Raw genomic sequence first — 21,704 nt, 5'->3', positions numbered from 1 at the left:
GTGATGCTTCAAACAGCCACAACCAATGATTTCAGAAGGAGTGATGCTTCAAACAGCCACAACCAATGATTTCAGAAGGAGTGATGCTTCAAACAGTCACAACCAATGATTTCAGAAGGAGTGATGCTTCAAACAGCCACAACCAATGATTTCAGAAGGAGTGATGCTTCAAACAGCCACAACTAATGATTTCAGAAGGAGTGATGCTTCAAACAGTCACAACCAATGATTTTAGAAGGAGTGATGCTTCAAACAGCCACAACCAATGATTTCAGAAGGAGTGATGCTTCAAACAGCCACAACCAATGATTTTAGAATCCACATGATTATGAGTACTTCATTTACTGTGGATTCAGTATTAATTATAGGATACCAAATTTCGTGAATTTCGAGGGTACAGGTGAACCACGAAAATATATGTTCAATGAAACACACATCTTCTGTAGGCTTAAACAGACTTTTGTTAAACCACTAAATCAAATAGTTATCTACAAAAATACAACTTTTCCTTAATCCACAAAAATATATGAATCCACAGGATGTTATCATTAAAAGACTGATTGGTCATGCCCTGTAATTGTCTCAATTCTGATACAAATATATCAAATAAATCATATTTTATTGTAATTGTATAATGGAGTTAGTTTTAATTTCATGTGTATGATATTTGGTTTTTGGACTGAATTTCAAACACAATACATATCTATTTATTTATTGTATATCTTATAATAAAAAAAGGATTATCTTTATAACAGACAACATCGACTAGAAATAAAATAACAAAATATTGCATCAGTTGGTACTGACTCTATACAAATACATGTAGTTAAAAATATCTATAACATACATAAACAAATACTTTATATACTCATTAACAATACTGTGCATTCATTTCATTTGTCATTAACTGATATTATTAATTATAAATGTAACTAACATATGGTTTCTTTGTACCATTGTTGAACTTTGAACTTATTATTGGTTTGCAACTATTTAACAATATAATTAATATAAATTTGTATTTAACCATTTGCATCTGAATTAGTTAAAAGGTGTTCCATTTAAACATATTAAATACATAGACACCCCTTTAAATTGTAATAGATACATGTAAAAGCACTTTCAGGATTTTTCCTGTCTTACTTTTTTTTAACAGATTTGTTAACAATTAAAAATATCAGTGATTTCAATGTGTTTCTGAGCCACTAATGATCAGTATAAAAAAAGAGCACACAATTTTGGTAATTATATATTGCAAATGGTATTACACAGGTTAAATAAGATTTATTAAAATAGGACAGAACAAGCTTGTTAATAAGGCAAAAATCACTATTTTCATTGGTAGGTCACAGAATTTCAAAAGGGAACAAAACTCTATAACGTATAACTTCTCTGGTGACTGAGATATATAAAGGGGCAGGTGCTAACCCCTTCCCTAAACACTCAACACCTTAAGGATGTAGTTAGGTGAAATAAAAAAAAAAACTTGAATTTAAAATTGTTACTATAAGTCAGAAGAGCACTAGTTAAGGAACAAAATAAGCTAAAAATATTGATAGGTTATGGAACTGCTTTTTGAGATATTTGATTTTTTAAAAATGGCTGGAAAAGGCTGACTCTGACTTTTATCTTATATTTAGTATTGGCATTATTTGGGTCTCAAATCATAAGAAAAAAAATCTAGAATAAAGGTCGTTAAAAACTCCCATCATCATAGAATCTGCTTAAATTTTGGTCACAACCTATTAAGGAGTAATTAAGGTCTTCTATGAAAAGAAAAATGGGTGATATGGGGCAAAATATTTTACCCTGTATCATAGGGAAAAAGCCAAGGAGTCTGAACATCTGACAAAAAATCATAAACCTGACCCAACTACATCCTTAATCCCATCTCTTTGGTTTTTGAGTACTTTCATGTTTTTGTGGATTCATTAAGTTTAATAACCATCATCTGTACAATTTTAGTGGTTTAAATGGAAGGTTCCATTTCATGGATGTATAATTATATGTTCTTTTGTTACCATCTATAAAGCCAAAAAACAAGTACTTCAATTGATACTATGGTAATGTAATGATTTTTGTTTTCCCATATATGGAATAAATTTTTAACATTCTTAGTTCTATCAAATATAATATTCTTTTCCTAATCATGCCATTATGAGAATATGAGAAATTTTCAGCTTACTTTTAATATTTAAATAAAAACTGGATTTTTTGTTTGAATGGCAAATATGTGAAAACAGTGGTAAATTTATAAAGCAGAAATGAAGAAGATTCTTGAAAACTTTCAGATGAAAATATATTTATTTCAAATTTGAGCTATATTGAACATGTTTATATAATACTTCAGCTAATCTACAAGTTGTCAAATACCAACAATTTTTTTTAACTTTAACCTTAATTGATAATGTTGTTTTTACAGAATTATTGTCATGTTTTAAGTCTCTTTACTGTCAGCAGAAACATAAAATATATAGTAAAAAACACATATATAAATATATATCTAAAATATAAATAAAGGAATTCAGATAAAAAACAAACAAACATGGATAACAATGAAACAACTAACACATTTAACTAATTCAGCATTATAAGATTGATGCTGGCTGAAATATATGCTTCAAACTGTAATTCAGCGTAGTAAAGTGTTAGTTATCAATACATAATAAATATGTGGATAAAAATCTCAATTACCATCTTTTCCTATTCAATGGTAATTTATTGTATAATGTCTGTCTAAAGTACATTTCTGGACCAAACCTTGTTTAATAGCTTCAATTAGGTTGTCAAATATTTTTTTTTTTTAAATTCCATCCTTTTTTAGTTCTTTTAGCAACTTTTAAGTTGTTGGTATTTTTTGCTTATGTTTGTGCACCAGACAATCTAAGACATACTTTTTCACAGAAACTTGGATAGCAAAATGTCCAGTCTGTCCTATTTCAACTGGTTTTCAGTTCATGTGAAATAAAAACAGATTTTTTTCTTCTTTTTTCAAGTCTTACTATAAAGATATTCACTTATTTAAAAGTTGAGCATTCAATTGAAAAAATATATGTATTTATTGTTGAATGAAATTACACATTTTTTGTAATAATACCTTCTATTTTATTTTCCTCATATTCTTTAAATCTAATGAGTTATGTTTTAACTTTAATCATAGGATCTCATAAAAAATTGCATGACAAAACACCAATTGACATTTTGGAAATCTAATTTCTCAACAAGCAGACAATTCAGATCTAAAATCTCAGAGAGAAAGCAATGAGTCTAACAGTCAATAATCATCAACATATCATCAGAGTACCAGATACAAAATATATCAATCAAACTTCACTACTACTTGTATTTTACAATCTTTTCAGTTAGATTCGATCTAATTAGCATTTCATTTTAATATCAGATAAAACTAATTTTAAATTTAAAGTTAATTGTAAAAGGGTCTGGTAGGGGTATTCATTATTTTTTTTTATCATAATTATCTATTTTTTGTTTGTTCATTTTATCCTATTCCTAAAATATTAGCACCCAATAATTTTTTTTACCATTTTTCTCTTTTCTCTCCTTTATATTTTTGGCCATAACTGTATTCTGTATACCCCATCCAGACTCTCTTCTAAAATTCCTGACACTGATTTATCTGAATGCCTGACATCAGCAACATTCCTTGATAAGACATTACATCAAATTTTTGTAATAACGATGCACATGGATAATCCACATTCAGACACTGAAGGGTATCTAATAGCCCAATAAACTTAGTCTGAGGTAAAGTGTGCATGTACAGCATCTACATAAAATATGCATACATATATTAAATGAACAATAAAAAACTGCTTGACTGTTGATAAAAATATGATGATGGTGTAATGTAATATTGATAGAAAATGTGAAAGATTATAGGTCATAGTTAACTCATACTGCAAATTCAGAATTTTTGCAATTTTTTTTATTTATGCGAATAATGCAACTGGGTGAATATCACAAAATACAAACTCGCTTTCTAATATCTGATACATGTATCTATATGCAGATTTTTCTGAAATCTCAAATTTTTGTCTATTCTTAAAAAGTTGCAATAATAAATGCACACAATAATTTCTGAATTTACAGTACTCTTATTGTTGCATCAACTGTTACATGCATAATTCATGATATAAAACTAAAAGACAATTTAATGTTCAAGAGACAGAAAAGATTAGTGTACTAAGAGACAGAAAAGAAAAAAAAATGTGTTCATATTGGATTTATACTTTCAAAAAGAACTAAATTATAGTCTTGGTCTTGTCTTCAGAGATTCCTTGTTTGAAGATGAGATCTTGAACATCTGGTGGTTATCATGGATGGTCTAGGCCCATATCTGTAATGAAGAATTTGATAAAAACTATAATACATTTTACAAATATTCCATTGAATGATAAATTATGATGTTGTGTAATGAAGATTTTGAATCAAGTTTTATGAAATCTATTAACTGCACTGATATCTCTGTTTTCCTATGAAAAATCCAAAAAATCTATTAGATAAAAACTTATAACACATAAGTTAAACAACTTCTCTTCCTGTAGCAATCTGTGAAAGTTTTTTTAGTCTCTGATGTGAATTCTGTAAGTTGCTAATTAGATATATGTAACAAGCTCTAAACAACATTAACGATCCAAGAAGTTTATGCCTTAAAAAACTAATATTGAGTTCGCAACCTTTTCTTTGACAGAGTCGGTGAAAGTTTGGTTGGTCTCTGTCGTGTGGTCTAAATACAGTTGTATGGTAGACTAAATACTGTAAATTCAGAAATTATTGCAAGGTTTTTATTAATGCGAATAATGCGACTGGTTGAGTATCGCAATAATAAGAACTGGTATTCTGATATTTGATACATATATCTTAATATGGATTTTCCTAAAATCACAATAGTTAATCTCACATGTGTGTTTATTCTCCAAAAATGGCAATAATTTCTGAATTTACAGTACATTCTCCCCTTCTAAAAACATACTGTAAACCCCTGTTTTGCTGTTAGATATTCCAATGAAAACTTATGAACTGTGCAAAAGGAAACAAATAACACAGGTTTTTATGTGGTTTTAGATTTCCTTTTCCTTCCTTTAATACACTCATTTTGACGTGGTTATCCAGACATTTTGAAATCTGGGGCCAGTGACAGTCATTTCCTGATGTCTACTCTTTTTCATCTTTTTGCTGGTATAAATATAAACAATGAATTCTGTGTATTTCTTAAACAATCATTTAGCCTAAAGAAATTTTCTTGACAGCATTACATTGAAGAGTATGACATTTTTTAAAAGATATATCTATATATATTTGTACCTTTAGAGTATAGTCCCAACTTCCTGTGCAGAGAGCAGTGCCATCTGGAGACACACCCAGACAGCTTACTCTGTTTTCATGTGCATATAAAATTGACACCCTGTTTCCTTTTAAGACATCCCATATATTTACTGTGTAGTCATTGTAACCTCCAAACAAAAGACGACCTAAAAATAATTAAAAAAAATCACGAATAACACAAAATAATTTTCCATCCAACAAAAGGGCTTAATGAGCTTAAACTTATTTCAGCTATCAGTTTCAACAGGTATGCAGATAAATGAAGAGAAGCCTCTATAGAATTGATTGAACAGACAACTGGAAGAATGAATAGTAAATCACTATATCAATAAATGTGGAATGTGCCCATGGGAGATGCCCCCCTTTGCATATACCGTTAAAATTCGTAAGGGTTCCGCGGAACCCAGTGTCTCGCCATCTTTTGCTGTTAATCGCAGGCTCAACAAAAATGAGGAAAAAAATCAATAAAAATATTCCTTTAGATACTATCTTTTGATTGTAAGAAGCTTCTGTCAAAGTTTGGTATAAATCCAGGACATTTTATGAATCTAGTAAATGTTTTAAAAACTTTAACTGCAGACTGTATTTAATGTTAACTGGAAGAAAAACTTAAGTCCATTAAAAAGTAAAATATGGATAAACAGGTACAAAATTTTAACAAAATTTCCTTCTAGATACTAGCTTTTGATCATAAACAAGCTTCTGTCCAAGTTTGGTACAAATCCAGGACAGTTTAAGAAAGTTATTAAAATTTTAAAAACTTTAACCACAGAGTGAATGTATTGTTTCCTGGCAGAAAAACTAAGTCCATTTATAAGCAAAATACGGAAAAAATGATTTTTTTTTTAACAAATTTACTTCTGGATACTATCTTATGATCATAAACAAGCTTCTGTCCAAGTTTGGTACAAATCCAGGATAGTTTAAGAAAGTTATTAAAATTTTAAAAACTTTAACCACAGAGTGAATGTAATGTTTCCCGGCAGAAAAACTAAGTCCATTTACAAGTAAAATACGGAAAAACAGAATTTTTTTTTTTTACAAAATTTACTTCTGGATACTATCTTATGATCATAAACAAGCTTCTGTCCAAGTTTGATAGAAATCCAGGATAGTTTAAGAAAGTAATTAAAATTTCAAAAACTTTAACCACAGAGTGAATATTTGTGGACGCCGCCGCGGCCGCCGCTGACGGAATGTAGGATCACTATGTCTCGCTTTTTCGACTAAAGTCGAAGGCTCGACAATAAAGAGACATAACTCTAGAACGCTAAAAGTGACACTTTGTGTATGAGTTTCATAATTACATTTGGTTGAGACAAACTTAAGTTAGAGAACAGAAACGAAAAAATTCAGCAATTTTTCCATTTGTAAAGGGGCATAACTCTAAAACGGTAAAATTGATGACACCAAAATTCAAACTTGATCTGTGTTTTGTGGTGATAAGCATTGTGTATAAGATTCATAATATTTGGTAGAGGCAAACTTAAGTTACAGAATGGAAATGAAAAAATCAGCAATTTGTAAAGGAGCATAACTCTATATAGGTAAAAGTAATGCCACCCAAATTCAAATTTGATCTGTGTTTTGTGGTAATAAGCATTGTGTATAAGTTCTATAACATATGGTTGAGGCAAACTAAAGTTTGAGAACAGAAACCAATTTTGGGACATACAGACATACAGACCTACAGACGGACAAGGGTAAAACTTATTATTATACTTCACGTTAAAATGCAAGAATTTGATTGGCTAATATGAGGAAGATAATTTACTCTATCCCATGGCTCAGCAGGAGACAATTATTTGAATGTCACCCTCTCGTGCAGACCAATCAAAAATCGATAATCTGAAGGACAATGAATTGAATTTACATCAATAAATTAAAGACAATGCTAAAGTTCTACGTTTTGGCCTCAGAACTTTTTCATATACAATCAAAATAAAAAACATACTAGTATTTTGCTTCATTTCTGTTATTTTTCTAATAACTGTAATGTTGTTATGAAGGTGAAGTCATAGTAAAGTACTTTCAATTTAAAATTTAACAGTAAAAGACAATAAAGATAGAACATTCAGTATGATAAATTAAATAGCACATAGCTGAGGGAGTGATAGAGCAGACTGTGCCCCTTGAAAGAACATTGTCAACCTCGGCTTCGCCTCAGTTGACAATATTTTCTCGGGTTAACAATCTGCTCTGGTTTATCACCCTCTCAGCCATGTGTTGTTTATATAATGCCCCCTCCACTAAGATGGGGGCATAAAAAGTCTACAAATGGTGATATAATCTCAGATATGTATTACTAGCTCTTGTACAATTACATTCATTCCTTAGTAACTGTAAATATTGATACACTTGGCTATATCTAGGGTGTTACTTCTTGTCAATACTGAGATTATACTGAAGTCATATTTTTCTTTTATTCTGTCTTTATCGTTTGAAGTTTTGTTGAAACATTTTACTCCTACTAGCATGACTTTTGAATTTAATCGTTTATCACTGATTGAAACCTTATTATACTCTATTAATATGTATGAAGGTGAATACAGGAGCTGCTCTGGCTCCAAAAAAGTTGGAGCCAGATAAATCGCCAGCTGCTATATTTTGTCACCAGTTTTTTACTTTTCCATTTTAAATGACGATTGTTAATATTACCGTTACAGTCAAGAAATGAAAATTTGACATGGAAAAATGTTGGCGCAAGAAATATAGCCAGTAGCCGTATTTTGTCGCCAGATGAAATAATAAATCGCAATTTGTGACATTGGCGAAGCTCAGTCCCTGGAATAAGATCTGAATTAAAGTGTTGTAAACATATACCCCACTGTCACAGGTTGGTAAGGGAGGGTTGAATGCTCACATACGAATTAAACCCTTACACATTTATTAAGTGCCTGTCCCAAAATGAGAGCCAATGAGTCAGTGTTTGACTTTGGCTGCTGTATATCATATTTGTTTTTCATATAAGTCAGGTTGTTGGCTTTATATTTTGTCATTTAGTGACCTATGGTTGCTTACATCTATGTCCTGTGGTCTCTCATGGATAATTGGGTCATTGGAAATCATTCCACATTTCATTATGTTTATACACAGTTTAGACAATTATACAAAAGTGTCCATATCATAGGTATAGATCTAAATAGCCCTTTGTCTGATCAGCTGAGAAAGAATTAAAACAAGAAAAAAATTGATTTCTGAACAAAATGCAGAAAGATGTAAATGAAAACATGCAAATAAAGTTCTGGACATAAGACAAATTATTAATATTTTTTTTCTTTCATAGACAGATATATGAAAAGAAGGTGGGTGGATTTTATTGTTACTCTACATACTTCTTAGAGTCTGTTATCACAAAACAATATTTCCAAATGACTTACCACTAACAGAAAAATCTACTGAGTTACAACCAAATATTAAGCTTTCTTTCTGGTAACAGTTAACTTCTCTATCTGCTCGAAGATCAAATAACCGACACTGAAATGTAAAAAGTTAACAAAGTAACAACAGAAGTGCTCTGATGTGAGTAAAAGAATTATCTGTACCAGTATTCTTCTCAGAACTTCAAATAAACAACAGTGAAATATAAATTAAAGCAAAAACAAATAACATCAAGCTTTCCTTATGATGATAAATTTCTGAGTCCACTCACAGACTGATAAATAATACTCTAATATAAGTAAGAAATTATTGGCTTACATATAAATGAAAAATTTCTTCACGATAGCAGTTACTAGATAAACTAACTTCAACACCAGTTCTATTTCTGTCTAAAATTATTTTAAGGGTAAACTATACCTCAAATTGTTTTACTGAAAACTGTCCCTGCACATGAAACTTAATATTTTGTGGACTGACATGGTCTATCTATGAAAAGGTCTTTCAACACAAGTCGGTAGGACACAACCAGAATGCATATATTGTCATGCTTAAATGAATAACCATCATTTATATTTAGGATATCAGGAAAACATGAAGTTGGTGTCTGACATATCTGAAAAGCCTGAACACATTACAACTCAACACTGTTGATCTGCTGATCAAGTATGAAGTCATTCTGTTCAGTAGTATTGGAGAAATGTGTGAAAACATTTTTTGAGTTCATTCAACATATTGAGAAATTCTCCAAGTATTGGCAAACAAAAATTTGATATCTGACAGACCCGAAAAGTGTTCATACTTTACAACTCATAACTGTCAAGCTGCTTACAAAATATGAAGTCATTTGTTTGACTTTGTGAAAATTGTGATGAAATTTTTTATTTTAATGAATGGATGGACAAAAGGACAAGGTATTTTACTTACAGTACTGTCATCAGATCCTGTCGCAAAAGCATCACCACTGGGATAAAACCTCACACTGTTGATGTCTGACTGGTGACCTTCAAATACTTGTACACAATCACCAGTCCTCATATCCCAAACCATAGCAACCTTATCACAACCCTATAGATAAATCAATACAGTTAAAATCATAAAATCATATTATATCTTACATAAACTATAATTTGCATGTAATAAAACAAAAAGTTTTCCAAGGAAATAAAAAAGAATAATTCCATGAAAATAAGAGATAAGTTGAACTTGCGAATAAACTTCTGGTAACAACCTTTCTTATCTTCCACAAAAATCTAGTTAAACAACCGTAGAGCTGTGCTGTGTGATTTGTACTAAATGCTTTATGTTCAAACAATGCCCCATTACATATACTAAAACTTGAGTATTTCACCTATAATTTTATCACACTGAAATACTAAAACTTGAGTATTTCACCTATAATTTTATCACACTGAAATAACATTCTTTGGATATGTAGTTATTATCTTACACTTTAAAATTACACAATATGTATCTTTAACACCAGTAAATTGATCCAAACAAGGTCCAGCTAGTATGAGACACGGACAAAATTGACTTCAATCTGATGTTTTAAGTCCCATTACTCTGGAACAACAAAACCAGAAAATTATCAAAATTGAATAGTTAATTGCCTATCCCAAAATCAATAAAAATTTTGAGCAAATAGATCCAAGCATACTGGAGTTAGTGTGCAATATTAGAAAAATTTATTTTAATACAAATGCTGATCGTGAACAAACAAAAGTTTTCAAACTCAAACGTGAGCTTTCTTCAATCGCTTGAAATATTCCATACACGTTTCATGAAATTTTATTTATGCATTCACTAGCTTTTAAATGAAGTGTGGACAGTCAGAAAGAAGGATGGCCGACCAACAGTATACCACAGCTTTTATGAATCTGGAAGACTTAAGAGAATGACATATTGTGTAGACACCTATCTATTTATGATGCCTGTACATGTATTTTGTATTTTGCCCTCTAGATGTCTTTTGGTTATTTTTGTTGTTAGATTGCTGTCTCATTGATGTATACCCCACATCTCCATTTATTCATACAGTATACATCCCCACTTGTCTACAAAGGATGTATAATTTTTTATTGACATTGTCTCTTCATTTTTTATGAACTGAATTTCTAGAATTAATTCGGGATTCTTTCAAAACAATGTTTACCCCAGAAACAAACAAATTTCCAGTTTCAGAAGGTGACAGATCAATACTCATAACATCTCCTGCGTGACCATGGAAACTTTGAATCAGCTGACCACTTTCTACATCCCACAATGCACATGTACTGTCACCACTTCCTGTCAATATCTGAAATAGGGTCATCATTTGGTTTGTATTAATTCTGTATATTTCAGATAAGTTATCAGTTCTTTACATCCTGTTTTTTTCCATGATGGATAGTTGTCTCTTTATCAACAATACCTCATCTCCTTATTTTTACATTAAAGGACAATGGCAAAAACTCATAGTACTTTGAAATTTATCAATTTCTACAGACTAGTCAAGTTACTTTTAGAATATCTATGAATGAAACTGTAAACATATAAAGTAGATCGGATACCTCTGCTTTAATCATTCATTACCGATTATAAAATGAATACATCAAAAGTCCAATTACATTGGTTAGTTTTTATAAAAATATTTGTTTTTCATCAGTGAAAAACATTTCTGTTATAGCATTATTGTCAAATTTAAACAGAACAACACTCTCAAAAAAATTTCTGATTCCAAGCTAATACAAACTTTTTTTCTGTTTTAAGGCATCCCTATGTTTAGATGTGTTTGACCTTTTTTTTTGTTAGAATAACATTTTCATATTACTGATTGTAAAAATAGAAGGAATAGCATCCTGCTTTCAATCTTTCAAAACAGGATACTTTTTCATCTATTGCTATTTGACCCAAACTCAATTGAAATCATTGTTTCTGGACCTATTTCCTTGTATTGTTCTTACCAGAAATTTACAGGATGAAAAATCTTATTATCTTGAAATACATTCAGAAAGAATGACTTCAAAATGATTTACTTATACTGTACCAATACCAGAAATTACTATGATTCTGTTCAAATACAAAATTTAAAACAATTGCAATAAAAATCTGACCAACCCATTTTAAGGTTTGTAACTAGAATTTGTTTTTCTTGGACCAAGTCTTATAATGGTAACTTTTTTGTGTGCTATCTACCTGTTTATCTGAACTTGTAAATGTACAGCAGGATAGGTAACTGGTATGTGTGGCAACAGCTCTCTTCTTTGTTAAAGGATCTTCATCCATTGACAGAGGATAAATAGTACATTTATTGTCTAACCCTCTGAAACAGTTATAACAACAAAATTAACACTGACTGTTTTTGTTTTGTCACTACATGTATAATTTTCCAATGTGATCCTAAGTAACGAACATCTATATTTACAACTGGCACTTGAACTGGTGGGAACATTAATTGGAGCATCATTTCATAAATAATATAGAATAAATTTCAAGTTTGTACATATGCCAAACCATTTCAAAATTAACTACATTTTGTTTTACTTTTTAACAATTGTCTGAATAAAGCACATGCCATGTAATACGAGAAATATCGTGGGCATCTCCTTAATAAAATATCTTTAAAATTAATAAAAAGGAAAAAAAACCAAAAGCTACAATGTGAACATTTTGTTCACTAATGATACCCCGGCTTTCGGTATTTGGTAAACAGGTGTTGATGAGGGATGGATGTAAATATACATCACAACAAAGAGCATGCTCACATGAAGGTTGTTTACAAATTTCAGAAAGTCTTGATCTGTAGTTCCTTAGGATAATGCGATCAAAATTGTATGCATGGCCATTTCTTGTAAGAATATATAAATATTGAGTAAACAGGAAGTTGATGAGTAGTGAATGTGAAAATGTATCACACAGTAAAGCATGCTCACATGAATCTTGATACTAAATTTCAGGAAGCGCTAATTTCTTAGGGAGTTCCTGAGAAAAATACTACCAAAATTTCATACATGGCCATTCTGCAAACCAATATATAAGCATACAGTAAACAGGAAATGGATGAGCAATTAATCTGAAAATGCATCACACAGTATACCATGTTAACATGAAGCTTGATATCTAATTTAAGGAAGCTCTGATAGTAGTTACTGAGAAAAATACAACTGAAGTTTTTGGGACGGACAGATCATCGGACAGATGGATGTAAGCCTTTATGAGTGGTTGTATAAAAAAGAAAAAATTGGTAAAACCCAGGGCTCTCTCTTTTTTTTTCATGTATAAACCCTCTCCCTTTTTTTGACTTTCAATTGTAATCATTTTTAATGAAACATATTCATACTTACCCACATGCTACAACTTCACCAGTAGGTCCATATGAACATGCCATTACCCATGTTGTTGGCATGGTAACTGCATGTTCCTAAAACGAACACAATAAATTGTATATAAGAACATACGCCACGGTGTAACAGATCATAATAATCACATGGAATAGGTTCAACAAAGATTGTATTGTTCAAATTCTCCTAAAAAAGTTTCAAATTTTGAGTGGGATATTGTTTTTTGCATTACAATGTATATCACATCATGATATCCAATTTTATCCATACACATGTGTTACCCTTACATTCATATTCCTCAGGATAAGAAAAAAAATGTTTTCAATTTTAAAGTATACCCCAGAGGCCCCACTTGTTTTTAGACATTGACAAAAATTTCCATGCTCAGAGGATGTAGTAAAAATTATAACTTTCAAAAGTGTCTCCAAACTGGAAGTGACTGCCAAGAAGATCTGAAAATCACTTACACAATACAACTCAACATAATCAACATACCAAAGTTCCAAACCAAATATAAAATCATTCCTTACTACAGAAGCTGAATAATAATAGGTTACAGTTATTAAAGTTACGGAGGGATAAATGGACCGACAAACAGACAAGAGTATTACAGTATAACATCTTCTCTGTGAGTGGGGTGGGGGGTAGGGGGCTATGATTATTTATGCAGCAGCAATCTGATCCCTTTCTATTTGATTTCAGAGTGACTATCAACATTTTATTACCATATTTATGTGTTTGTTTTTTACATAACGGAACAACTGAAACAATAATTAATGCTCATATGAACATCAACAAAATGTAATTGACAAATGATAAGGATAATCATATCATGTTATGAATATAACAACTGATTCAAATGTTCTGAATGGTGATAGACTTGTAGATATTTTAAAGTGCCAGTCTTTGTAAGAATCAGGCAATTAAGAAGAATTTCAAAACATGGCCGAAAAAACCCACCGACCTAACCATCCTATTTTGAAGTTATCAACATCCTGAGTTAGAAATGATAAGTCTTTTGTTTCTACTTGTCTGCTAATTCGTGAAATCTCTAGATAACTTTTGGTTAGAATGATAGCAAATTTTGGAGTTAGCTCCCCTTAATTTTTTAATTTTAGTGCATTTCAACCAAATTATATCTTGAATTACCAGAACAGGAAAAGGAAACGAATCTTATTTTCATGCACCACTATACATTTTAAACATAAATTAATGTCAACTTGGGTGGGTTTTTGTTTGTCATGTTTTCACCACTGCCTGATTCTTAGGCAGATTGGCACTTAACTTATTGTCAAGAATACATCTCCTTTTTTCCCCTTATTTATACAGGACTTAACCCATAGATAATCACTACCACTACTCTTTAGCTTAGTGACAATACTGGTTTATTTATACAGGACTTAACCCATAGATAATCACTACCACTACTCTTTAGCTTAGTGACAATACTGGTTTATTTATACAGGACTTAACCCATAGATAATCACTACCACTACTCTTTAGCTTAGTGACAATACCGGTTTATTTATACAGGACTTAACCCATAGATAATCACTACCACTACTCTTTAGCTTAGTGACAATACCTGTTTATTTATACAGGACTTAACCCATAGATAATCACTACCACTACTCTTTAGCTTAGTGACAATACTGGTTTATTTATACAGGACTTAACCCATAGATAATCACTACCACTACTCTTTAGCTTAGTGACAATACTGGTTTATTTATACAGGACTTAACCCATAGATAATCACTACCACTACTCTTTAGCTTAGTGACAATACTGGTTTATTTATACAGGACCTAACCCATAGACAATCACTACCACTACTCTTTAGCTTAGTGACAATACTGGTTTATTTATACAGGACTTAACCCATAGATAATCACTACCACTACTCTTTAGCTTAGTGACAATACTGGTTTATTTATACAGGACCTAACCCATAGACAATCACTACCACTACTCTTTAGCTTAGTGACAATACCGGTTTATTTATACAGGACTTAACCCATAGACAATCACTACCACTACTCTTTAGCTTAGTGACAATACCGGTTTATTTATACAGGACCTAACCCATAGATAATCACTACCACTACTCTTTAGCTTAGTGACAATACCGGTTTATTTATACAGGACCTAACCCATAGACAATCACTACCACTACTCTTTAGCTTAGTGACAATACCAGTTTATTTATATGTAGGACTTAACCCATAGATAATCACTACTACTACTCTTTAGCTTAGTGACAATACCGGTTTATTTAAACTACCATTTCTTTAATAACTGTACACTGTATTTACCTTATTAGTTGTAAATGCATCCCACACCAGCATCTTCCCATCCTGTAATGATATAAATATCAATAAAATAATTTTTATTTGAGATAATTTGATATTTGAAAATGATGTTTCTAATTTTAAATATTGTTTGTGATTTATTCTACAATAATACTAGAAGTACTTTCAGATTCAAAAGACTAACATTACTGTGGATTCATTTATTTTGTTGGTGCCAATTTGCTTGGATTAAGGAATACTTGAATTTACACAGATATTTGATTTTATGGTATTGCTAATGTCTGCCTACAAGCACATACAAAATTTGAAATTCTTTGTACATTTAAACATGTAGTTCACCTCTATCCACAAAAATTAGTATTAAACAAATAATAATGAATCCAGAGTAACTGATATGTTCACTAGCAATCAAATATCACCAATAAAATACAATGAAACACTAAAAATATTTCCTGTTTAAAACAGAGGATTCTATTGTCATTAGAACAGAGTACTAAATTAGACAATGTTTCAAAAGGTATACATGACTTACAGTTGTATATGTACATAACTTCTTAAAAAGAAAAAAGATTCACATGTTTACTTCTTAAAATTTCTTAATGTTAAAATCATGTATCCTGAACTTGTGTATTACTAATTAGAACATACATTGAATGTATTCATTGATATATATCTGGTTGTTTTAAATCTGCTATACGAGGGTTGTAATGCGGGTACCTTCATGACGAATAACGGTAAAAATTCTTTACAAATGACGTTAACAGTAATATTTGGTGCATGACGATAAAATGTACACTTCCTTTTAGACAATAATAAAATGCTCCTCTGGGCGCAGCTTGATACGACCACAGAGGTCGAACCCTGAACAGTTGGGGTAAGTATGGACTCAACATTCAAGCTTGATACAGCTCTGAATTTGGATTGTGATTAAATATTTGACACAGCATAGGTTTCTGACACAGAATGAATGTGGTCTAAGAACTTAACATTTTTAAATTTACCTATTATGGTCCAATATCCAAAATCTAAATACATGGTTAGATTCAGCATATCAAAGAATCCAAAGAATTCAATTTTTGATGAAATCAAACAAAGTTTAATTTTAGACCCTTTTGACCTCAATGTGGACCAATTTGATAACGGGGCCCAAAAATCAAAATACATGGTAAGATTCAGCATATCAAAGAACCCCATATATTCAATTTTTGTTGAAATCAAACAAAGTTTAATTTTGGACCCCAACTTGGACCAACTTGAAAACTGAGCCCATAATCAAAAATCTAAACACATGTTTAGATTCAGCATATCAAAGAACCCCAAGAATTCAATTTTTGTTAAAATCAAACTAAGTTTAATTTTGGACCCTTTGGACCTTAATGTAGACCAATTTAAAAAACGGGAACCCAAATTAAAAATCTATATACACTGTTAGATTTGGCATATCAAAGAACTCCAATAATTCAATTTTTGATGAAATCAAACAAAGTTTAATTTTGGACCCTTTTGACCTCAATATGAACCAATTTGATAGCGGGGCCCACAAATAAAAAATCTAAATACATGGTTAGATTCAACATATCAAAAAAACCCATATATATATTCAATTTTTGTTGAAATCAAACAAAGTTTAATTTTGGACCCCAATTTGGACCAACTTGAAAACTGGGCCCAAAATCAAAAATCTAAATACATGTTTAGATTCAGCATATCAAAGAACCCCATATATTCAATTTTTGTTAAAATCAAACTAAGTTTAATTTTGGACCCTTTGGACCTTAATGTAGACCAATTTGAAAACTGGACCCAAAAATAAAAATCTAAATACACAGTCAGATTCGGCATAACAAATAAATAAATGTGGTCAAAGATTTTACAAATCTAATGCGCCATACTGTGCAATTAACGATTACTTCTTGAAATTTTTCAATATTTGAAATTTGAAAAAAAAATAATATTTGAAGAATAATTCTTTTTAATTTCTGATATCTGAAATGAGAAAAATTTGACCCCCCACAATTTCTTTTTACCCCCCCCCCCCCCTTTTCCCCCAAAAAAATCTTTCCCTCAAGATATGGTCATAATCTCAATTCAAATTTCCAATGGAATTTGCAACCATAATTACCCATTTAAATTTACCATAGTGCTAACTTAATTTATTTTATAATAGAATTTAAAATATGGTGTCATATCTATCATATGGATTTTTTTGTAAAAAAAAAAAAACCAACATTTGCAGATATTTTTACTGGTCTTCCTTTATAAATATGCATTTCTTTAAACATTATTTAAAATCAGTGTAAGGGAAGTAATCAAAATGTTGTATTTGGATTACCTCCCTTACACTGTTTTAAATTGTCTTAATTGTTCATTAACCATTACTTTAAACATAATTTAAAAGCAGTGTAAGGGAGGTAATTCAAATGATGTATTTGATTTATCTCCCTTACACTGCTTTAAATTATGTTTTGTACTAAAGTATTTGTCCATTAACCAGGACAACCTTGTTTTTTCCCTCTTTTTTGCCCCTAATTCTAAACAGTTTGAGCCATAACCCCCAAAGCAAATCCTAACCATCCCTTTTTGGTATGGAAACTTGTGGTATAATTTCAGAGAGATCCATACACCGTTCCACAAGTTATTGTCTGGAAACTAGAAAATGCTTATTTTTGGCCCCTAATTCCTTAACTGTTGGTACCATAACCCCCAAAATCAATCCCAACCTTCCTTTTGTGGTATTTAACCTTATGGTAAAATTTCATAGAGATCCATTCACTTAAACTAAAGTTATAGTGCGAAAACCAATGTGTCTTTGGACGATGACGACGCCAACGGCATACCAATATACGACCGCAAAAAATTTTTGCCGTCCTATAAAAAAAACCGGCTGATTTTGTCAAATCATGCTAAATTTATTCCAAAAATGACAGTTACAACAATTATTTGAGACCTCTGACAAATCACGATAAGGATATTTTGACGAATCACAGTAAAATTTTAACCAATTTGATGCTAATGGAAGCCGAAAATGACCGTTTGACACCTGACGGTAAAGGGCATTCCTACCCTCCTATACTGAAGTTAAAACTGACTAAAGTGAGCAAACAGTGTGTCTTTTGTCCAATATGGCTACATACCTGAGATGAGATGACCAATATTACTAGTTACCTGAAATGAGCTAGCAATGTCAGAGTTGCTACTCTTATGACCAATAGAAATATAAACTTGAAATGAGCTAGCAACTAGTTGCTACTCTTATGACCAATATAATTACATACTTGAGATAAGCTAGCAATGAGTTGCTACTCTTATGACCAAGATAAGTACTTAGTACTTTGGACCCATTAAATTTATAAAGTGTTGTTTTCATTTTTTGAAATGAGCTAGCAATAAGAGGTTACTCTTACGACCAATATTACTACATTTTGTACTTATCTGAGATGAGCTTACAATGTTGTTATCTTTGACCAGTATTACTACATACCTGAGATGAGCTAACAATGTGTCTTTTGTCTCTTGACCAGTCCATACATAAAACTTTTCCATGATGACCTTTTAACATTTTCCTCATTTTCATGGTAAAGTTGTCTATCTTTGGTATTTTATCTGTTGCTGCTCCCACTTTAATGAAAATATTCATGTCATTATACACAGTAAATGACAGATCAGAAAGCCCAACACAATTTTAGGGCCAGTAAATTCAAAAGTTGAACACTGTATACCACTTAAGGAATATCAGTACTGTAATTGAAGAATCACTGCCATCAATTGGAGATTTGACGGTCGTAAATGCAATTTTAACTGCCAATGCAAAGGGGAACCAGTAAAATGGATATTTGCGACCATCAAATTCCAATTAATGGCGGCAACCCTTCAACAATAGAATTTTACATTATCAAATGCCTTGGTTATAAATGTGCATTTGTAAATTAAAATGAAATATTTTAAATGTCAATCCAACATTTATCATGTTTATCTACATTTATATCACATCCTATTACCAGCTATCTGTTTTGCAGATGCAATAGATTACACAGATCAAAATCTTCTGTACATGATTGCAACTTCCATTGTACTGCAATCCGGGCAAATCAGAACCGTGAACAAACATCTGCTGTGCAGTAAAGCAAAAACGATTGTTTTTTAAGGCAATCAGTGACATGGCTTTTGTTGTATTTGCTGCATTGATAGCCGGTAATAAAGTGTGTATATGCTGCTACATGATAAACATGTAGTACTGACAATTGAAAATTTTATTCAGATTTTTATTCTTTATAATGACACAGATCACGATTAAATTTCTTCACTTGTAAATGGTGTCAATCTGAACAGAAAAGTTTATCCCTGCATTTATATGAACAAGAACACTTCTTCCTAATAGACAAAGCTACATGTACATACATTCATTGAGCATTAAATGAAAAAATTAACCTAATTTTACATTATCAATTTCTTCTCACATAAATTTCATTTCTTTCATAACAGACAAAGAAGGCAATGTAACAATTGTTCGTTGAAATTAAAAAATATAACCAGAGACTATAGGCTCTTTCTGGAATCATGTCTTTCATCAGAAAAAATTGTCAATTTCGCACGCCTTTATGACATCATTTACCAGATAGAAGGCGCACCTGTATCCCTACTCTATTCAAGTTTCAAGCACTTTAAGAATCATTATTCTGCAATGGTAGTCTAGAAATAATTTATGTTCCGTAAGTACGTAATCTTAATTCCAGTAAGATTGAAGGGAGGGTGACCAACTTATTAGATTTTAATTTCCCAAATAATTTGTGCAGTATAAGATCAAACTTTTTCACCCGTTCACATGTGTTGGAAGTGATGATGCCTACATTTTGGTCATGTGGTGATGGAAATCACATTACAGATTCAACTAACTACCGTATCCCGGAACTGGCGTTTATCTTATGTTGGTGCAACAATCACCTGGACACAATAATAACAACAAAAAAATAGAACAGTTCGCAAATTTTAAAGAGAACACCCCCCCTCCATCAAAAAAATAATAAATATTAACACCAAGGGTGACATGCCAAGTAAATGGGTGATAAAAATCAAGCGAATATCATCTGATTTGATGAGGGGTCAGTACTTTTACAATGGCATTATATGTCTATGGTTCAAAGAGCCAAAGTCGCATGCAAAATATTACCAAAATCTGTGAATAGCCCATTTACTGTGAAGCTTGACCTTAAGCAACGCTTACGTTATTGTATTTAAAACAAGGTAACAGTAACTAGACCTTGACAAGTACAGAAGCAGGCACTTGTACTGTAGCTGAAAGATTATGACAGAAATATTATTGAATGAGGAAGTCGTGTGAATTATTTAGTTTCAACTTATTTGTAAACCCAGTTTTTACATACTTAAGACATCGCTAAGCTTTGCTTTTTCGTCCTCTAATTTCTTTTTCAGAGATTCAGCTTCTCTTTGCAGACATTCAATTGTTTCTTGATTGTCAACTCGCAAATTTCCTTCACAGGCCATTTTCTGTAATAGATAATAAGATAACCCTAGAGAAATTCTGCGAAACGGAAGTTATCGATACTCGGAACTACTGTTTACAAAGTGTGGGGCTCAACAAAGGAGTCATACAAATAATTATAAAAATATCCGCTTTTTCGGTTAAGTATTTAAAATTTTAATACTCATTCGATAAGTGGAGTGCTCCGATAAAACGGAGGAATATACCAGAACAGAACAGAACAGAACAGAACAAATATATAAAAAAAAAAGGTTATTTTTTCCAGACAATATCACAGGGACTACGCTCAGTTTATGAAATGTTATCTACGAGGTTTTATCATCCCCTGGAATATCAAATATTCCACACCAAAGCAAATGGACAGTACTATAAAAGACGAATCCTGTTCCAATCGCCCCTTTTCAAGTTCGCACCCTACACGATTCGCAACCGGGTCCGTTTGCGCCCCTTTTAAAGTATTTTTTAATCGTGTTTTAGCAGAGACATATATACACATGTGTATACATGTCTCTGGTTTTAGCTAGGGTATTGTTATATAATACAGATAACCAGTTTTTTTTAAAATAAAGTTATATTCTTAAAACGTAAACCGGTTTCCTTAGGGTGTTTTACACAAAATGAACACTATTAATATATAACTATATATTCAAGACCATTCTATTAACTTGAAAGGCATGAATTTGACAGACACAAGAAATTAAAATGACATACAGATATAGCACTAGACATGAATAGAATATCACAGTTATAGACACTAAAAGATTTACAAGTATAAGCACTAAAAATTATAATTTGATAAAAATAAAATTATGGAAATTGTCATGTTATTTTGATATTTGACTAGAT

General features: G+C 31.3%; 1 protein-coding gene across 1 annotated transcript; it reads right to left on the bottom strand.

The window, feature by feature from the left end:
- Positions 1 to 696: 696 nt before the first annotated feature.
- Positions 697 to 20,880, bottom strand: LOC127734569 (guanine nucleotide-binding protein subunit beta-5-like). The gene is made up of 10 exons (XM_052244509.1): positions 20,740 to 20,880; positions 18,840 to 18,976; positions 15,362 to 15,403; positions 13,050 to 13,126; positions 11,902 to 12,028; positions 10,880 to 11,023; positions 9,652 to 9,792; positions 8,727 to 8,823; positions 5,326 to 5,492; positions 697 to 4,357 (listed from the first exon to the last, which is right to left on the bottom strand). The coding sequence occupies exons 1-10, from the start codon at positions 20,858 to 20,860 to the stop codon at positions 4,346 to 4,348; spliced, it is 1,065 nt and encodes a 354-aa protein (XP_052100469.1). The 5' UTR covers positions 20,861 to 20,880; the 3' UTR covers positions 697 to 4,345.
- Between the last annotated feature and the right edge of the window lie 824 nt (positions 20,881 to 21,704).

Source organism: Mytilus californianus, unplaced genomic scaffold (assembly GCF_021869535.1).
Source record: "Mytilus californianus isolate M0D057914Y unplaced genomic scaffold, xbMytCali1.0.p SCAF_3, whole genome shotgun sequence".
NCBI classification, from domain to species: domain Eukaryota; kingdom Metazoa; phylum Mollusca; class Bivalvia; order Mytilida; family Mytilidae; genus Mytilus; species Mytilus californianus.
Note: the sequence above shows the minus strand (reverse complement) of the source record. Positions and strands in the feature narration are given on the sequence as shown.